Source organism: Selaginella moellendorffii, unplaced genomic scaffold (genome assembly GCF_000143415.4).
Source record: "Selaginella moellendorffii unplaced genomic scaffold, v1.0 SELMOscaffold_147, whole genome shotgun sequence".
Lineage (NCBI taxonomy): Eukaryota > Viridiplantae > Streptophyta > Lycopodiopsida > Selaginellales > Selaginellaceae > Selaginella > Selaginella moellendorffii.
Genome location: NW_003314408.1, coordinates 180,320 through 194,895, shown reverse-complemented (window position 1 = coordinate 194,895; position 14,576 = coordinate 180,320). Strand labels below are relative to the sequence as shown.

General features: G+C 44.6%; 3 protein-coding genes across 5 annotated transcripts; 2 read left to right on the top strand and 1 right to left on the bottom strand.

Moving 5' to 3' along the window:
* Positions 1 to 120: 120 nt before the first annotated feature.
* Positions 121 to 2,224, top strand: LOC112343370 (pentatricopeptide repeat-containing protein At4g02750-like). Its single transcript, XM_024666707.1, has one exon. It carries the CDS (start codon positions 191 to 193, stop codon positions 2,129 to 2,131), a length of 1,941 nt encoding a protein of 646 aa, XP_024522475.1. The 5' UTR covers positions 121 to 190; the 3' UTR covers positions 2,132 to 2,224.
* Positions 2,225 to 2,243: 19 nt separating this feature from the next.
* LOC112343381 (pentatricopeptide repeat-containing protein At2g35030, mitochondrial-like) lies at positions 2,244 to 4,465 on the bottom strand. The gene is made up of 2 exons (XM_024666724.1): positions 2,424 to 4,465; positions 2,244 to 2,337 (listed from the first exon to the last, which is right to left on the bottom strand). The coding sequence occupies exons 1-2, from the start codon at positions 4,463 to 4,465 to the stop codon at positions 2,244 to 2,246; spliced, it is 2,136 nt and encodes a 711-aa protein (XP_024522492.1).
* Positions 4,466 to 4,576: 111 nt separating this feature from the next.
* LOC9652255 (purple acid phosphatase 2) lies at positions 4,577 to 6,988 on the top strand. 3 transcript variants are annotated; one of them, XM_002993016.2, is made up of 11 exons: positions 4,577 to 4,673; positions 4,736 to 4,905; positions 4,954 to 5,154; positions 5,245 to 5,356; positions 5,415 to 5,638; positions 5,692 to 5,830; positions 5,883 to 6,103; positions 6,160 to 6,281; positions 6,346 to 6,501; positions 6,617 to 6,704; positions 6,826 to 6,988. In XM_002993016.2, the coding sequence occupies exons 1-10, from the start codon at positions 4,649 to 4,651 to the stop codon at positions 6,669 to 6,671; spliced, it is 1,425 nt and encodes a 474-aa protein (XP_002993062.1). In that variant the 5' UTR covers positions 4,577 to 4,648; the 3' UTR covers positions 6,672 to 6,704; positions 6,826 to 6,988. The 3 variants fall into 3 exon arrangements, with proteins under 3 accessions (XP_002993062.1, XP_024522477.1, XP_024522476.1); XM_024666709.1 differs by having other exon boundaries at positions 6,756 to 6,988; XM_024666708.1 differs by having other exon boundaries at positions 6,617 to 6,974.
* The last annotated feature ends 7,588 nt before the right edge of the window (positions 6,989 to 14,576 follow it).

Genomic DNA, 14,576 nt, shown 5'->3' with positions numbered 1-14,576 from the left:
TTGTCCATATGCCCTTTTGAGGCCTCTGCGATTATAAGCTTTGTAGATGCGACCATGGCTTCGAATGGCGTTGGCTCAAAGAACGAATGCGTCGTGCTGCCCATTGATGGATCGGGCAAGAGCATGAGTTTCAATCAAGCGTGGGTCACAAAACTATTGGTTATCGAAAATCAAAACCAAAACAGATGGAATGCTTCAGCCTCGGGACTGCATCGAACTGATCAAGAGCTGCGATGACCTCACAACAGCCAGAAAAATTCACGCGACCCTTCCCAGCAACACCAGCCCTTTCGTCACCAACAAGCTCATCGAGATGTATGGGCGCTGCGGCAGCGTCCAGGATGCTAGGAAGATCTTTGCGGCAATCGAGGACAAGAAGAAAAAGAGTGTCTTCACTTGGGTCGCAATGCTCACTGCATACACTCGTAATGGTCACCTTGATCGAGCAAAGCAGCTGTTCGATGAAATGCCCGAGTGGGACGTCACCGCCTGGAACACCATGCTTGCAGCATATGCCAAGAACGGGCGTTTGCAGGTTGCAAAAGTAATGTTCGATGAGCTGCCACATAAGAACTACGTTTCTTGGAACGCAATTCTCAGCGCTTACTCGCAAAATAGGAATCTTGCGGAAGCCTTGACGATGTTTGAGGCCATGCCACAACATGATGTTAGCTCTTGGAATGCTGTTCTTGCGGCGTATACCCAAAATGGGCACCTTGAGAAAGCCAAGCTGGTGTTTGATGCCATGCCGGAGAGGGACTTGATTTCCTGGGCTTCTATGCTAGCTGCGTACGCCCAAAACGGGCATCTCGAGCTTGCCGAGAGAATCTTTGATGAAATGCCACAGCAAAATCTTATCTCGATGAATGCCAGGCTCGCTGCTTTTGCTCAAAATGGTCATCTTTCTGCGGCAAAGTTGGCGTTCGATAGAATGCCCCAATGGAACTTAATCTCTTGGAATACATTAATGAGTGCCTATGCTCAAAATGGATTTCCCTTAGAGGCGAGATCTTTCTTCGACGAGATGCCGCAGCGAAATGTGATATCTTGGACGGCAATGCTTTCCGCATATGCCCAATATGGGCTTATCGAGAAATGCGTGGACATTTTCGAGAGCATGCCTCAGTGGAACTTGGTGTCATGGAATGCCATGCTAACTGCATATGCTCATCGAGGAGATTTAGAAAACTTTTTAGAACTCTTTGAAAAAATGCCAGAACACAACGTGGTGTCTCAAAATGCCTTGTTGGGCGCTAGCTTCCAGAGTGGAGATCTAAAGAGGATGCAACACTTTTTTGAGACTATGGCTCATCGCAATCTTGTCTCGTGGAATGTTGTTCTCTCCGGATATGCCCAAGGTGGATATCTCGAGGAAGTACAGATGGTTTTCAATGAAATGCCCGAAAGGAATATCATCTCCTGGAACGCCACCTTTAGCGGGTATAGCCAACATGGTTATATCCAGGAAGCCAAGTTTATATTCGACAGCATGCCGTACCACTCTCCAGTCTCGTGGACTTCGATGCTTGCTGCTTACAGCCACAATGGCCGCAAGGATCAAGCAAAGAAAGTCTTTGAAGAAATGCCAGAAAGAGACACCATCTCGTGGAACGCGATGCTGGCAACTTACGCCCAAAACCGGCAGCTGGAGGAGGCCAAGAGGCTTTTCTTCGAAATGAAGGTGGCGGACTCGTTCGACGAGCTGAGTTTGATACTGATCCTGATTGCTTGCAGTCACGAAGGCAAAGTTCAGAGTGGAAGAGACTTCTTTGTTGGGATGATCGAGGGCCACCAAATGAGACCCTCGCAGCAGCACTACTGCTGCATGGTGGACCTGTTTACTCGAGCTGGCTACACGAGAGACGCCAGAGATTTGATCGAAAACATGCCTTTTGAAGCTAATGGTGTGGACTGGACGTCTGTGCTTGGGTCTCACAGAGGCTGTGAGCTCCACGAACGAGCCAAGGAAGCAACGAAATCCATCTTTGATGTCATTCCAGAGAAAGGAGCTCCATATGTGCTGCTGTCGCAAGCTTGCATCTTGGCACCAAATGCTTGCCAAGAAATGGACAAAACTCGATCCAAAGAAGAGGTTGGAACTGATCCTCCGGTGTTGTTAGGCAGAGGCTAGCATTGGATTTCTCCTGTAGCTATTCGAAAGCAGTACATATGCCGCGGAGTCTCGTGGCTCCACGTCAAGAACGCTCTCGGCAGCTCGAGCTCCGTGTTCAAGATCATTGTGTCTACCGCAAGCTCCAAGGAAACTTTTCCATTCCAGAGAATCGGGCGCAAAAGGCATGTTGGCGATCAAGTTCGCTGCGGCGCTCAAATGCCCAGCTCTTCCCAAGATGTCAACCATGCAACAGTAATGCTGTTTTCCAGGAGCGAGCGAGAAATCCACAACCATGGAAGTAAACCAGCACCTAGCCGCATAGGCTTTCCCTTTGTGGCTGCAAGCCAGGAAAAGCGAAGAAAAACAGTTCTCTTTCGGCATTTCATACAGGTTTAGCGTGTGAAAAATCTCGGCAGCCTCTTTGAGATAACCACTGTGAGCGTATCTCACCACCAATGCCGTCCAAGACACTAAGCTGTGCTCCGGAATCGCCTGGAAAAAGTTTCGAGAGGCGTCAATGGTTTGAGCGCTTGCTGCTAGAAGCGCCGACCAAGAGATGGTGTCACGTTCGGGCATTGCATCAAACAATTCCTTGGCTTCCCTGGCTTGATGGTTGTGGGAGTATGCGTAGAGCATGGCATTCCGTGACACGAGATTCTTATCTGGAATTCTGTCAAAGACGAGCTTCGCTTGGCCCAGAACCCCGGCCTGAGCGTAAGAGACGAGCATAGTCGTGTAGCATGTCACGCTTGGCTCTGGAATCTTCTCGAAAACACACCATGCTTGCTCGAGATCTTGGCGTCCAGTGTACAAAGCCAACATCACTGCGTAGGACGTAGAGTCTTTCTCAGGCATTGTGTCAAAAAGTTTTTTGGATTCCTCGACTCGTTGTGCCTGCGAGTAAGCATACAGGAGAGTGTTCCACGAAACCAAGTTCCTTTGCGGCATTTTATCGAAAAACTTCTTTGCATCGTCGACATGCCCAAGTTGGGCATATGCAGCTAGCATGGCAGTCCAGGAGACAACGTTGTGATCAAGAATTTGATCAAATATCGTTTTACATTCTTGGATGTTTCCTTTCTCGACATAACCTGAGATCATAGCGATGGACGACACCACGTCCAGCTCTGGCATCGTCTCCACGAGAGAGCATGCAAGTTCCATATGCCCGTTTTGGGTATACGAGCACAGCATTGCATTCCAGGCCGCGATGGTTTTCTCTGGCATTTGCTCAAAGATCCCTCTAGCTTGAGCGATATGCCCAGCCTGAGCATATGCGGAGACCATGGCACTACAGCACACGCTGTCGAGCTCTGGAATCCCATCGAAAAACCGCTTGGCCGCCTCTAGATCCTGGGAGAAGATCGATAGCAACGCAGTGCAGGCAACAAGATCCTGCTCGGGCATTTCTCGGTAGATCCTACTGGCTCCGTCCCGGTTCTCGGCCCTCACCAAAGCCGTGAGAATTTCGGTCCAGGACGCGAGGCTCCGTTCTGGCATTCGATCAAACACTTCCTTAGCTACAACCAGGTCTTCTTGCTGGGTGCTTGCGGCGAGCAGCGCATTCCACGCGGCAATGTCCCGCGCTGGCATTGAATCAAACAGCTCTTTCACTGTGGCAGCGTTAGTGTGGACAAAGGCATGCATCATCGCCGCCCAGGAGACTAGATTCCTCTCCGGCATTTCATCCCAGATCTCCTTCGCGCGCTCCAGGTCCCCGTGGCGAGCATGGGCAGAGAAGATCGCCGTCCAGGACAGGACGCTCCAAGCCGGCATTTGGTAAAAAAGATCCCTTGCGCGGTGCAGATGCCCGCTTTGGGTATATGCGGTTAGCATGGCAGACCAGCACACCACATCCTTTTCGGGCATCTCACTAAACACTCTCTCTGCTTCCGCTAATTGGCCTCTTTGTGCAAATGTGGTCAACGCCGTGGTCCACGTCACGTAGTTTCGCTGTGGCATCTGGTCAAACAAGTCAATAGCATTCTTATGATGCCCGTTTGCGGCATATGCTGATATCATGGCATTCCAGGCCACTAGATCCTTGCATGGCATCTTGTCAAACAGCATCTTGGATGCATTGATGTCCCCGTGCTTGGAATATGCCGCAAGCATAGCTGTCCACGAGACGGCATCCTTTCCGGGCATGGCATCAAAAAGATCCTTCGCTTCTCGCAGATACCCATTCCGGGAATATGCGCGCAGCATCGACATCCAAGTGAAGGGATCTTTGGACTCCATGGCCCGAAAGATGCGCTCTGCGTGCTCGATTCTTCCATTCTTTCCGTAAGTCTCGATGAGCTTGTTGGAGTCCAAGGTATCGATAGGCCGTACGGGAAGGTGGTGGTCCATTACAGTCCTCGTACGGAGCCGCGAAGATGATGTGAACGAGTATTTTATATGAGCACGACATGCAAACGAATAGATGCGAATATGTCCCGCCTTGTTTGATCAATGTGTTGACTCATATAAAAGTTCCATCGCAGCAGCGCCTGCCAGGACGCCCTGCGAAGGCGGGCGGGCGTGGAATCGGGCATGGCGATCAATGCTCTCGCCTCAGGTATTCTCTAGCGCCGATCAGTGCGACATTGCAGCGATCGATTCTTGAGCTATGCTTTGCAGGGCTGCCGCTGCTGCTTCTCACGCTCATCTTCCAGCTCCAGCTCCGATGCGGCTCCTCGGGAATCACAAGCCCTTACCGGCGGAGGCTCCAAGCCTCGGAGGATTTGCCCGTCGGCAGCGAATTTCTGCGACCTCCTGATCTAGCAGGCTGTGGAAATGCGCCAGAACAGGTTTTCTTTGCGATAACTCCTCGGTTGGATTAGAACTTTGTGTTCCAGGTCCACATAACGCAAGGGAGTGTTACTGCGGATTCCATGATCGTTTCCTGGGTTACTCCGTCGCAACCTGGATCATTGGCTGTAACGTTTGGAAACGAGACCGCAAAGTACTCGAGAACGGCGACTGGAAACATCACAAGATATAAGTACGCGAACTACACATCTGGCTACATCCACCATGTGAAGCTCACTAATCTCGAGGTGTGTTTGATATGATCTACAGTTTTCTGGCCGACTCACTGTTGTGTTTGTAATTTTCCTTGTTTTTGGTTCTTTCTTCCTTGTCCAAAGTATGCTACGAAGTATTACTACAGACTCGGTGACGGAGAATGCGCTCGAGAATTCTGGTTCGTCACGCCACCGAAATCTGGCCCCGACGTTGCGTACACATTTGGCGTCATAGGTTTGTGTCGCTGTTTTCTATTATATCCTTTCCAAACCGACGATTGCTTCTGTCGCAGGAGATCTCGGACAGACGTATGACTCCCTCAACACCTTTCAGCACTACTTAAACAGCAGCGGACAGACTGTTCTCTACGTCGGAGACCTCTCATACGCCGATCATTATCCCTTGGGCGACAATACTCGCTGGGACACTTGGGGTCGATTGGTGGAGCCGAGCACCGCGTATCAACCTTGGATCTGGACGGCAGGAAACCACGAGCTAGACTACCGTCCAGAATTTGTAAGCCCAGGTTATATAGCTTACAAGTTTCCGGCGGTGCTAACTTCTTCCAGAGCGAGGTGGTACCATTCAAGCCGTATCTTCATCGCTATCAAACACCCCATCGTTCATCAAAGAGTACATCGCAGCTCTGGTATTCGATCAACAGGGCGTCAGCGCACATCATCGTGCTGTCTTCATACTCCGCATATGGTTTGCGAATGGTTTGCTGAACTAATGTTTCTTATAAGCAACGGTCGTGCAGGGAAATATACCCCGCAGTGGGCATGGCTGCAGAATGACCTCCAGAATATAAACAGGAAGAAAACCCCGTGGGTGATTGTTTTGATGCATTCCCCGTGGTACAACAGTAACATGTATCACTACATGGAGGGCGAAACGATGCGTGTGCAATTCGAAGCATGGCTTGTGCAATACAAAGTCGACATTGTGTTTGCCGGGCACGTTCATGCATACGAACGGAGTGTAAGTTTTGTTCTCTCTTTTCTTGCTTTCTCTTCTTAATGCTTTTGTGACCACAGCACCGCGTCTCTAATATCGAGTACAACGTTGTCAACGGCCAATGCTCTCCATCTCGCAACGAGTCTGCGCCTGTCTACATAACAGTCGGCGATGGAGGAAACATAGAAGGGCTCGCTGGAAAGTAGGTGGTTTTTTCTTAGTCTTCTCTTTCCGGCCCTGTGAGATTTATACGGACATTTTCCCAGCTTCACGCAACCGCAGCCAAACTACTCGGCATATCGCGAGGCGAGTTTTGGTCACGCAATGCTCGAGATCAAAAACAGGACGCATGCGTTCTACTATTGGCACCGTAACCAGGACGGAGAGGCTGTAAAAAGCGATTCGACTTGGCTTACAAACAGGTACTTTGAATCTTGAAGTTTCTCGGCCTGCATTGTTGCATGCAAGTGTAAAGCCTGGATAATAGGACAAAAATTAGAGAAACAAATGTTCAGTTTCGCCCACGTGTGATTACAGGCATAATTATGTGAAAGAGAAGCGGTCGTTGCCAAGAAGAAGGCTGCCACTGTGAAGAAAGGACGGGGACTTTAGTTTTTTTCTCAAGGCAAGAGAACTGCAACTTTTTTTTTTGGAAATTTCTGTTCTTAACTCTCAGATTGAGCCTTATTGAGGGATTCCATGCAAGCAAAAGCACCAACTAAACTACTTCCTCCCGAGTTTTGCAGCTTCAAGTTATTGGGAGAAGGTTTTGAGCACCACCTGCGGTTGGGAAAGCCTTTCAGATACATTTTAAAGTACATCGAACAGCAACCTCCCAAATGGAGACCATAATAGCATGCCAAAAATAGATTGCAATACTGCTTAATTTAACCAACATTTTCTGGGCAATTACTAGTTTTACATATATTCCTTACATATAACAAAATATAAAAATTCTATTTAGTTCTCCAATTTTAAGATTAGTGGAAATATCATATAGGGCCAGGAAAGTGTTGGTTGTATTCCAGGCTTCCAAATTATGCAAGCTCTTTTTCTAAATAACTACAATACTCCCACTTCTCCACCAGATGAGATGGTAATAGTATAAACGATAACTGCATTTTTATAGTGTACACCATAATATAAATTAAGAACACAAAAAATTAAGGTGAGCCATCCATTCTTCATTGATGTCATGAAGTGGCCACTAGTATTTCCCAGATACGACCATGGGTGAGTGTGACCCATTTACCAAGCTCCCCATCCTTCTCTAGCTTCCTTGTGTACCAATGAAATCCTCTCATACCGTATTGGATACTTGGTGTAGTCCCAATAGCCAAATGGATCCTGGCTCACTGCTTGCTGACTCCAATGCATGGTGTCTAGGTTATAGAAGTGATCCTCTCCCTCAAAGCTCTGGTTGTACCCAAGATTGGACATAGCCAAAAGTCATGGATTCAATGACCCACTTTCCTGAATTGTACTGGAGAATATAAACAACTGACTCCCAAAACACTCTCCTACCTTAACAAGCTGTGGCTCACTTGTTAACTCAATCCAGCCGTTGGCAGCCATCAGATCAAGTCAGGTTCTCTATGAGAACATGGTTGACAACTACCAGGTTCTGGAGAACCCTCTCATCCTCAAATAATGTTATTCCATGTGTCTGTTGCCACAGCCCATTAAGGTTGTTCCCTAGGCAAGGGCAAGCATAGCTCTCTCTTTGGAATGGGGCATTCAGGATTTGACTGCAGCAATGATGGAATTTTTTTATTGAGTTAAAATAATCTTCATGATACTGTACATATACTCCTCACACCCAACACCAAACAGTGATCAATGTTCTTTTTACAGTTATGAAAGCTGACCTTCTTAAATACTAATTAATTTATTTTGATATATTACAAGCTTCTCTTTTTAATATTATTTATCTGAATGTGTATATAATTAAATATTAAATATATCTTAAAAATAGTAATATATACATATGTATATATATATATATGTATGTATGTATTACCTATTTAGATCTTGACTAGTACTATTCCTAAGGACAATGCTACCAGATATTATGATCAAAATGAGGTGATCTGGGCCATTAGCCTGCCAATGGACTCGGTGGCTCCGCAATGTAGATCGAGCTGATATATATAAACACTATTGCCAGTGACAGAAGAGCAAATTTTTAACAAAGAAAAATGAGATTTTAATAAAATGCAACTGAAATTCTATAGAACTTTCTTCTACGTGTCCATCTATGTGAAAGTCGTTAAATTGTGACCTGTATGCATTAATAAATGGGGTCCTCCTTGACTGCCTAAGTTTTGGAGTCTTGCTGGAAGCAAAGCTAGACCCGCTTCTATGCCAGCCCACACCATATAAATAATGGGCTCGAGATCTATCAGTAACTTAGTAACCATGAAGTCGACGAACATGGCGCTAGCTCTCAATGTCTTAGTTGTTGTGAATCTCATGATCATCATGTTGTTGCAAGGCTCTTATGCTCAGGACTCCTACTCGTGCGCTGGCTCTGCACTGTGCAGGGGTCTCGCACAGAGCGACTGTGATGCTGCTCGCCGCCAGATTCAGCCTAGCAACCGCTACTTCACCGGCGGCAACAAAGGCTCCACTGGCGTCTGCTCCGGCCGCTGTGGCCTCTTTGTCTCTGGCTCCAACTGCGACCTCACTGGCTCTGAGATGATCACTGCCTTTGACGAACTCCGTGCTCGTAACTGCGCCAAGTGTGGTGTCAAGACTTACAATGACGGCTGCCAGTTCAAGGCGGATTATGTCAGTGGTTGCTAAATCTTCTCAAAACAACTAGAAAGATATATATACGACGGTATGTCTGAGCTTGGAAGGCAAATGATTCTTCGGTCATTTCTTTGCTATCCGAAGTTCTAGACTCCCGTGGGTGTATCAGGCAAGAAAAGTGGAAAAAATAAACAGCAACAATTTGTTGCAAACCAAAGTGGAAAGATGAGCAATCAAGTAAGCGCTGGGAAATCTTGCACTCTTAGTTTACAGTTTCTTTTCTCAGTAAGTGAGACTCCCAACCAGGTCGAGCCTACAAACTTAGTAACTTAAGATGAACAAACGAGGGATGCAGCTCCATATAGGAGCCGCAAGCTCGCAGGTCTGGATTCTGGACAGCTAAATATCACAACAAATAACATTCTATGATCAAATCAAAACTTAGAATGATGAGGAAGTGCATGCGCTGCCATCAGCGCATGTATAAACACACAGATGTTTTTCGCTAGTTTCCCAGGTGTCCATGAAGTTACACCTGTCGGCAGCGTCAACGGAGAATAGTGCGGAAACGAGCCCAACTCACAAACATCCACACAGACACACTCCTCCTTCGTAGGCGCTCTGGGATTTGTCCCCCAAAAGTTTCCACATATTTTTTATTTCTCCCTATCGCGAGGTAGTATGGCGATGGGCCTTCGATCGGGTCGATGAGGAAGACTTGTTCGTGGGCATATTCCTGCGACTCGATGTTCTACAGCATATGTGGATGCGAGTGGTGGTGCCGCTCCTGGTACTGCATTTCTTTCGCTCGTTAGATTGCCTCAGGAAGTAGTGCATCCTTTCTCCGGCCGCCTGTTCGAGCCCACTTCTCTGCCTCTCGCTCAAGGTCTCTGGCTGTGGCCAATCTGCTCACAAACAGTTTGGAAGATGCTCTAGCATTGAGACGATGAATGTGGATCTTGAGACAGGGATTTATCGGATTGCAGTGCTCAACACGAAGGAGTTTTAGATTTGCAATGCAAAGAAAGATGCGAATCTTTGGAATCCATCTAACTGTCCACGTGGACGACATCCAGGGGCCCTGTATGAGCTCGTCTCTGCCAGGGATTTGGCTCACGCCAGGAGGATCCACGCGCGGATCCTGGAGACCAGCTACTGGCCGAATCGACACCTCTCCAACATGATCGTTACATGTATGGCAAATGCAGGGATGCGGAGGCCGTCTACACCGCGAATCCAGACCTCTTACAGGCATTCTCCGAGGCAGCGCAATTCGAGGCCTGCGCGGCCTTCTTCTTCCGCGGGATGCCACACAGGGACATTTTCTCGTGGAATTCGATCCTCCAGGCCTTTGCCCAGCAGGAGCTCATGGGCGATTCGCGGGAGATTTTCGAGAGAATGCTGTGCTGGAGCATCTTCTCCTTCACTACTATCGTCTCGGGATTCGCCCAGGTGATCCCTTGACCACGCGATGCATTTCATCCCCAAGAAGAGCGCTGTGTCGTGCGCAGAATGGTCAGCAACACACTGCCCGAGCTTTGTTCGATCAATCCCCGATAGTGACTTGGACCTTTTTGATAGCCGGATATGCCCAGAATGGGCATCTGGAGCAGGCGGTAGTGATGTTTGCTTTGATGCCTTCGATAAATCTCATCTCTTGCAATATAACGCATTTTTTTTTTCTTTGGTAACGTTTCTTTTCACAAGCTCTAGAACTCTTTTCTAGAATGCCTTGTATAGATTCTTAATCTTGGGCTTCTTTAATCTCAGCATATGCCCTCAATGGGTATCTAGAAGATGTGAAACACATCTTTTACACCGAAGATCCCGGTGCTTGGAACACATTTATAGGCGCGTACTCACAAAAGGAAGACTTAGTGTCGGCATCATTTGTCTTTAGGAATACTCCCCACAGAAATCTTTGCTCGTGGAATGCGCTTATGCCTCAAATGACACTTTGACACCGCGAACCATTTCTTTGAAAGAATGCTGGGAAGAAGCGCTGTGACTTACACCAACCTGTTACTATGTGGCACAAATGGAAAGCTCGTCGAGTCGAAGCGCTTGTTTGATGAGATGCCTCATCGAACTCCAGTCTCGTGGAATTCCATGCTCATGATGAATGCCTGGTTACCTGGTCATCACCATGGTAGGCTAGACGAGGCATTCCTCGTTCTTCCAGGCAGCCAGCTTCAGCGCCTGCCTGGCGCTGGTCCGCAGCACGCGCATCGACTTGCGCCTCGTTGAGATGCCTATACTAAAACAAAACCCAGCAAAGAACGCCAAACCCTTGAAAATGTTGATGCGGCTGATAAGCGCGACTAGGAGTAGGAGCGGCATCCTCACAGCAAGCGCGAGCATCCGCAGCGAATGCAGGAAGCTCTCTCAGGTGAGCAAACCACCCACCCAGGAAGCCTACAAAGAGTTTGGAGAGTTTCTGTGGATGGTGATGCTCCGCCTAGACAACCGTGTCCTCGGCCAAGCCTTTAAGGTGCTGGGCAACTCTGATCTTACCACCAACTCCCTCCAGGGGTATCTCCTGCATCACACGCTCAAGTACACCGAAATTTTGGGCGGCCTTTCACTTTGAGAAGAAACATGCTTACCAGCTGCTGCTAAACTGCCTCAAGCACATTGATAAAGGTATAGCTTTGATCCTGCCTGGAGTTTCTATTTCATTTTCTCTGTGGCGTGCAGGATATGACAAGCACAAGCCATTGTGGTCGTCCTTCGAGAACCACCAGCTCTACAGTGTTGATGTGCAAGTGCCTGGTAATAGATGCTGCACATGTGACTGTCACAGTCAAATTGTGATGGCCACATCAGCAATTTAAAATGATGTTGCCCTCAAATCATATTTTTATATTTTGTTATTGATATTATAAACTATTAGTGTAGGAAAGGTGGTAAATTTAAATGACCATTGTTGAATGCATATGTTATATAGGAAAATATTTTTGAATGGTGGCATAAATCTTTGAAAGTTTGGAGGATATGCTTAAATGTGAGAGTTATATAATAAATAATTTTATAAAGATGATCAAAGATAAAGTTTGTGATAGAGTACAGTGGATAGGTAATAAGACAAATATAAAAGATATAAAGGAAATAGTAATTTGGTATGATTTGGTTTGAATTGTTTTTTACTTTGACTTCAAATATTAGGTTATAGAGAAAATGTGGTTAAGTGTTAGCAATAGAGATATTGTAACACACCTAACTTTGGAGCCAAATTTTTTATGCTACAAAACAAGGTCAAAATGCATTTAATATCCCCTAATATGCATTTATTTTTTATATCTAGCTTTTGCATGCAAAATAATGTTAGATGGTATTTAGCACAATTTTGACATATCAATGGTCTAATGCAAAGAGGAAGGTACCCCACCAATTAGAGCAACATAGAGATTAAGTTTAAACCTAAGCCAGACATAAAATAAAAACTAACATAGCCCAACTTAAACCAAACAAATAGTTCAAAGTGGTCAACCATACTTCTAACCATTATCCTTATTATATATTTAAAATCCTTTACAGCTCCATCCCCCAATATGAATGCATGTTTTGTGTTTTCACCATAATTTCAGGATATAAGCTTGAAAACTTACTAAATATAAAATAGTATTAAATTCCAAATCAAGATGCAAGAACAACACTATAGTGTTTTAAGACACTCCCTACCTATGCCTCTTGGATAGATCTAAATACTTACCATAAATATCACATGAAATTGAAATAGGACCAGCACATAGAACATGATAGTAAGGGTGTTTGGCGGATATGGTAAGTTATCATGTAGTTTAAAGTTCCATTAGATGAAATATGTTTTCATTCCCAATGTTCCAAAGGGATTAATATAAAAACTTGGCATGCTATCCACTCATAAAGCTATCTTTTATAAAGTTATCTAATGGAACTCTTATATATGACACACATGTGTATTCTTATTGTAGAAGAGGTTGTCCATTGTGCCATATCCAGGTCAATGTCTCCCCTCAAGTGAATCTCAAGATCCCACTTAGGAGGTATCATCTTTAGTAAATCCCATTATCCATCACTTTGTTGAAATATGGGAGCCATTTGTTTCACTAGATTTCTATCTTTGCTAATTTTGTTGTGTCCCTTAAGATGGTGTAGTGCAACTGTACTACTCCTTGAGTGAGTCTCCACCACTCTACAATCACTACTAATACTCCAGCTTGTCTCTCATTAAAGTGGAGATGATTACATGTTTACTTAGACATTTGTCACTCATTATACTGCCCACCAATCATGGCCCAAAACCTCCTAAATTAGAGCCTTGCCTTCACGCTTGTCTCATCCCATCAACCATGGATACCCCACCTTTGTTATCCTTGACACTAGATGCACTACCATGTTAGGCCCGTAGGCAAGTTTCTTGCTGCCTTGAACCACTAAAGTACATTTCCACTTCATAACTTTCCATTAGCAAAATATTAAAAATTTATGTTGGAACTCTAGTTTTCTATACTTTTACTTTTGGTGCTTTTATTAAGACACCTTTCTTAGTTTTTAAGAAGAATAACTTGTTCTTCAGGATTTTAATCTTTTTGTTTAGCACTTCATTAGTATATTCAGTGGTGCCAAGACTCCAAGTCTAGATCCACCTCTAAATCTAAATTCCATTTCATGAAGGCCAAAATAGAAATATTCTTTTAAAGTTGCATTGTCCCATGAAATATAGATGGTGACCATATGGAGATGTTAAATATTTCATAATTTCTCATTTAAATCTAACATCTCCCATAAGAGTTATTAATTCTACTGTTCAATATCAATTAATTGCAAAAATATTGGCTCGACCATCATCAAACCTTTATTCCTCATCCAATGGCTTCAGTCTTGGAGCAACTAATGTACCTAATTCTAATAGATATTAGAGCCACTTATTAATAACATTTCTCTGATGTTGAATAAGAATGTCAAATCAATAATCACTTCATATATATTGTGGAAATATAGACTACTTTATCCTCATCTTCCACCTCTCAAACTAGTATAATAAGTGTTGCACATGTGGTTCCAATTAACAAGTGTTCAACTAAACAACTCATCCCATCTTTTACTCTTAGTTTTATTCTTTTTTTTTTCATATGTCTAAACCTTTTTACATCACTACTTGCCATTAGCTTTAACTTCTTTTTTTGAGTTTTACGCGATAACAATGCCAAAAGAAAATTTTATTCACTAAGAGTTGTATTTTCTTATGGCAATCTCCTTTGACCAATATAATGTCCAACTTGTGGTGGATGGTCAATAAATCTCCTTTACATTCATCATTCACAAAATTGAGTTTATTGAAATTATAACATATAAGTCTCATTTTCTTCAAACTTATTTCCACTTTGAAGACTTGAGTGTTCTTTGGTTTGAGCTAGTGAACTCAATAGTAGATTGGTAGTGGTGTAATGTTAATGAAACAATTCTCCCTTTCTCCAAGTTCTCTTTTTATATTTTTTGAATAAATCTTTTATATCTCTTTAGCTGAGTTTTGGGATACTAATCATTATTATCTTAATTTTATTTTTGCTATTGGTGTTCATCCACCATTTTCTAGTGTTTAGGACAAACTAACCTTCCTTCTAAATATGCTAACTTTGCAAATGTTTCAACAAGAAAATATTACCACCACATTAACCTTAATATAGTTGTCTTATTGATCTTCTTAAGGAGAAGTCACCAGCATTTGGTTTAATTTATAATTATTACTAGTGGACTTAGA

What these genes read in the sequence shown, in the direction of transcription:
- LOC9652255 (XM_002993016.2), top strand. Translation starts at nt 4,649, where the DNA reads ATGGCGATCAATGCTCTCGCCTCAG. An exon ending in GTCTTCATACTCCGCATATG is followed by an intron (nt 5,831 to 5,882) that starts GTTTGCGAATGG and finishes ACGGTCGTGCAG; the next exon opens with GGAAATATACCCCGCAGTGG. An exon ending in TCGACTTGGCTTACAAACAG is followed by an intron (nt 6,502 to 6,616) that starts GTACTTTGAATC and finishes GTGTGATTACAG; the next exon opens with GCATAATTATGTGAAAGAGA.
- LOC112343381 (XM_024666724.1), bottom strand. Translation starts at nt 4,465, where the DNA reads ATGGACCACCACCTTCCCGTACGGCCTATCGATACCTTGGACTCCAAC. An exon ending in GGGAAAGCCTATGCGGCTAG is followed by an intron (nt 2,338 to 2,423) that starts GTGCTGGTTTAC and finishes TCTTGGGAAGAG; the next exon opens with CTGGGCATTTGAGCGCCGCA.
- LOC112343370 (XM_024666707.1), top strand. Translation starts at nt 191, where the DNA reads ATGCTTCAGCCTCGGGACTGCATCGAACTGATCAAGAGCTGCGATGAC.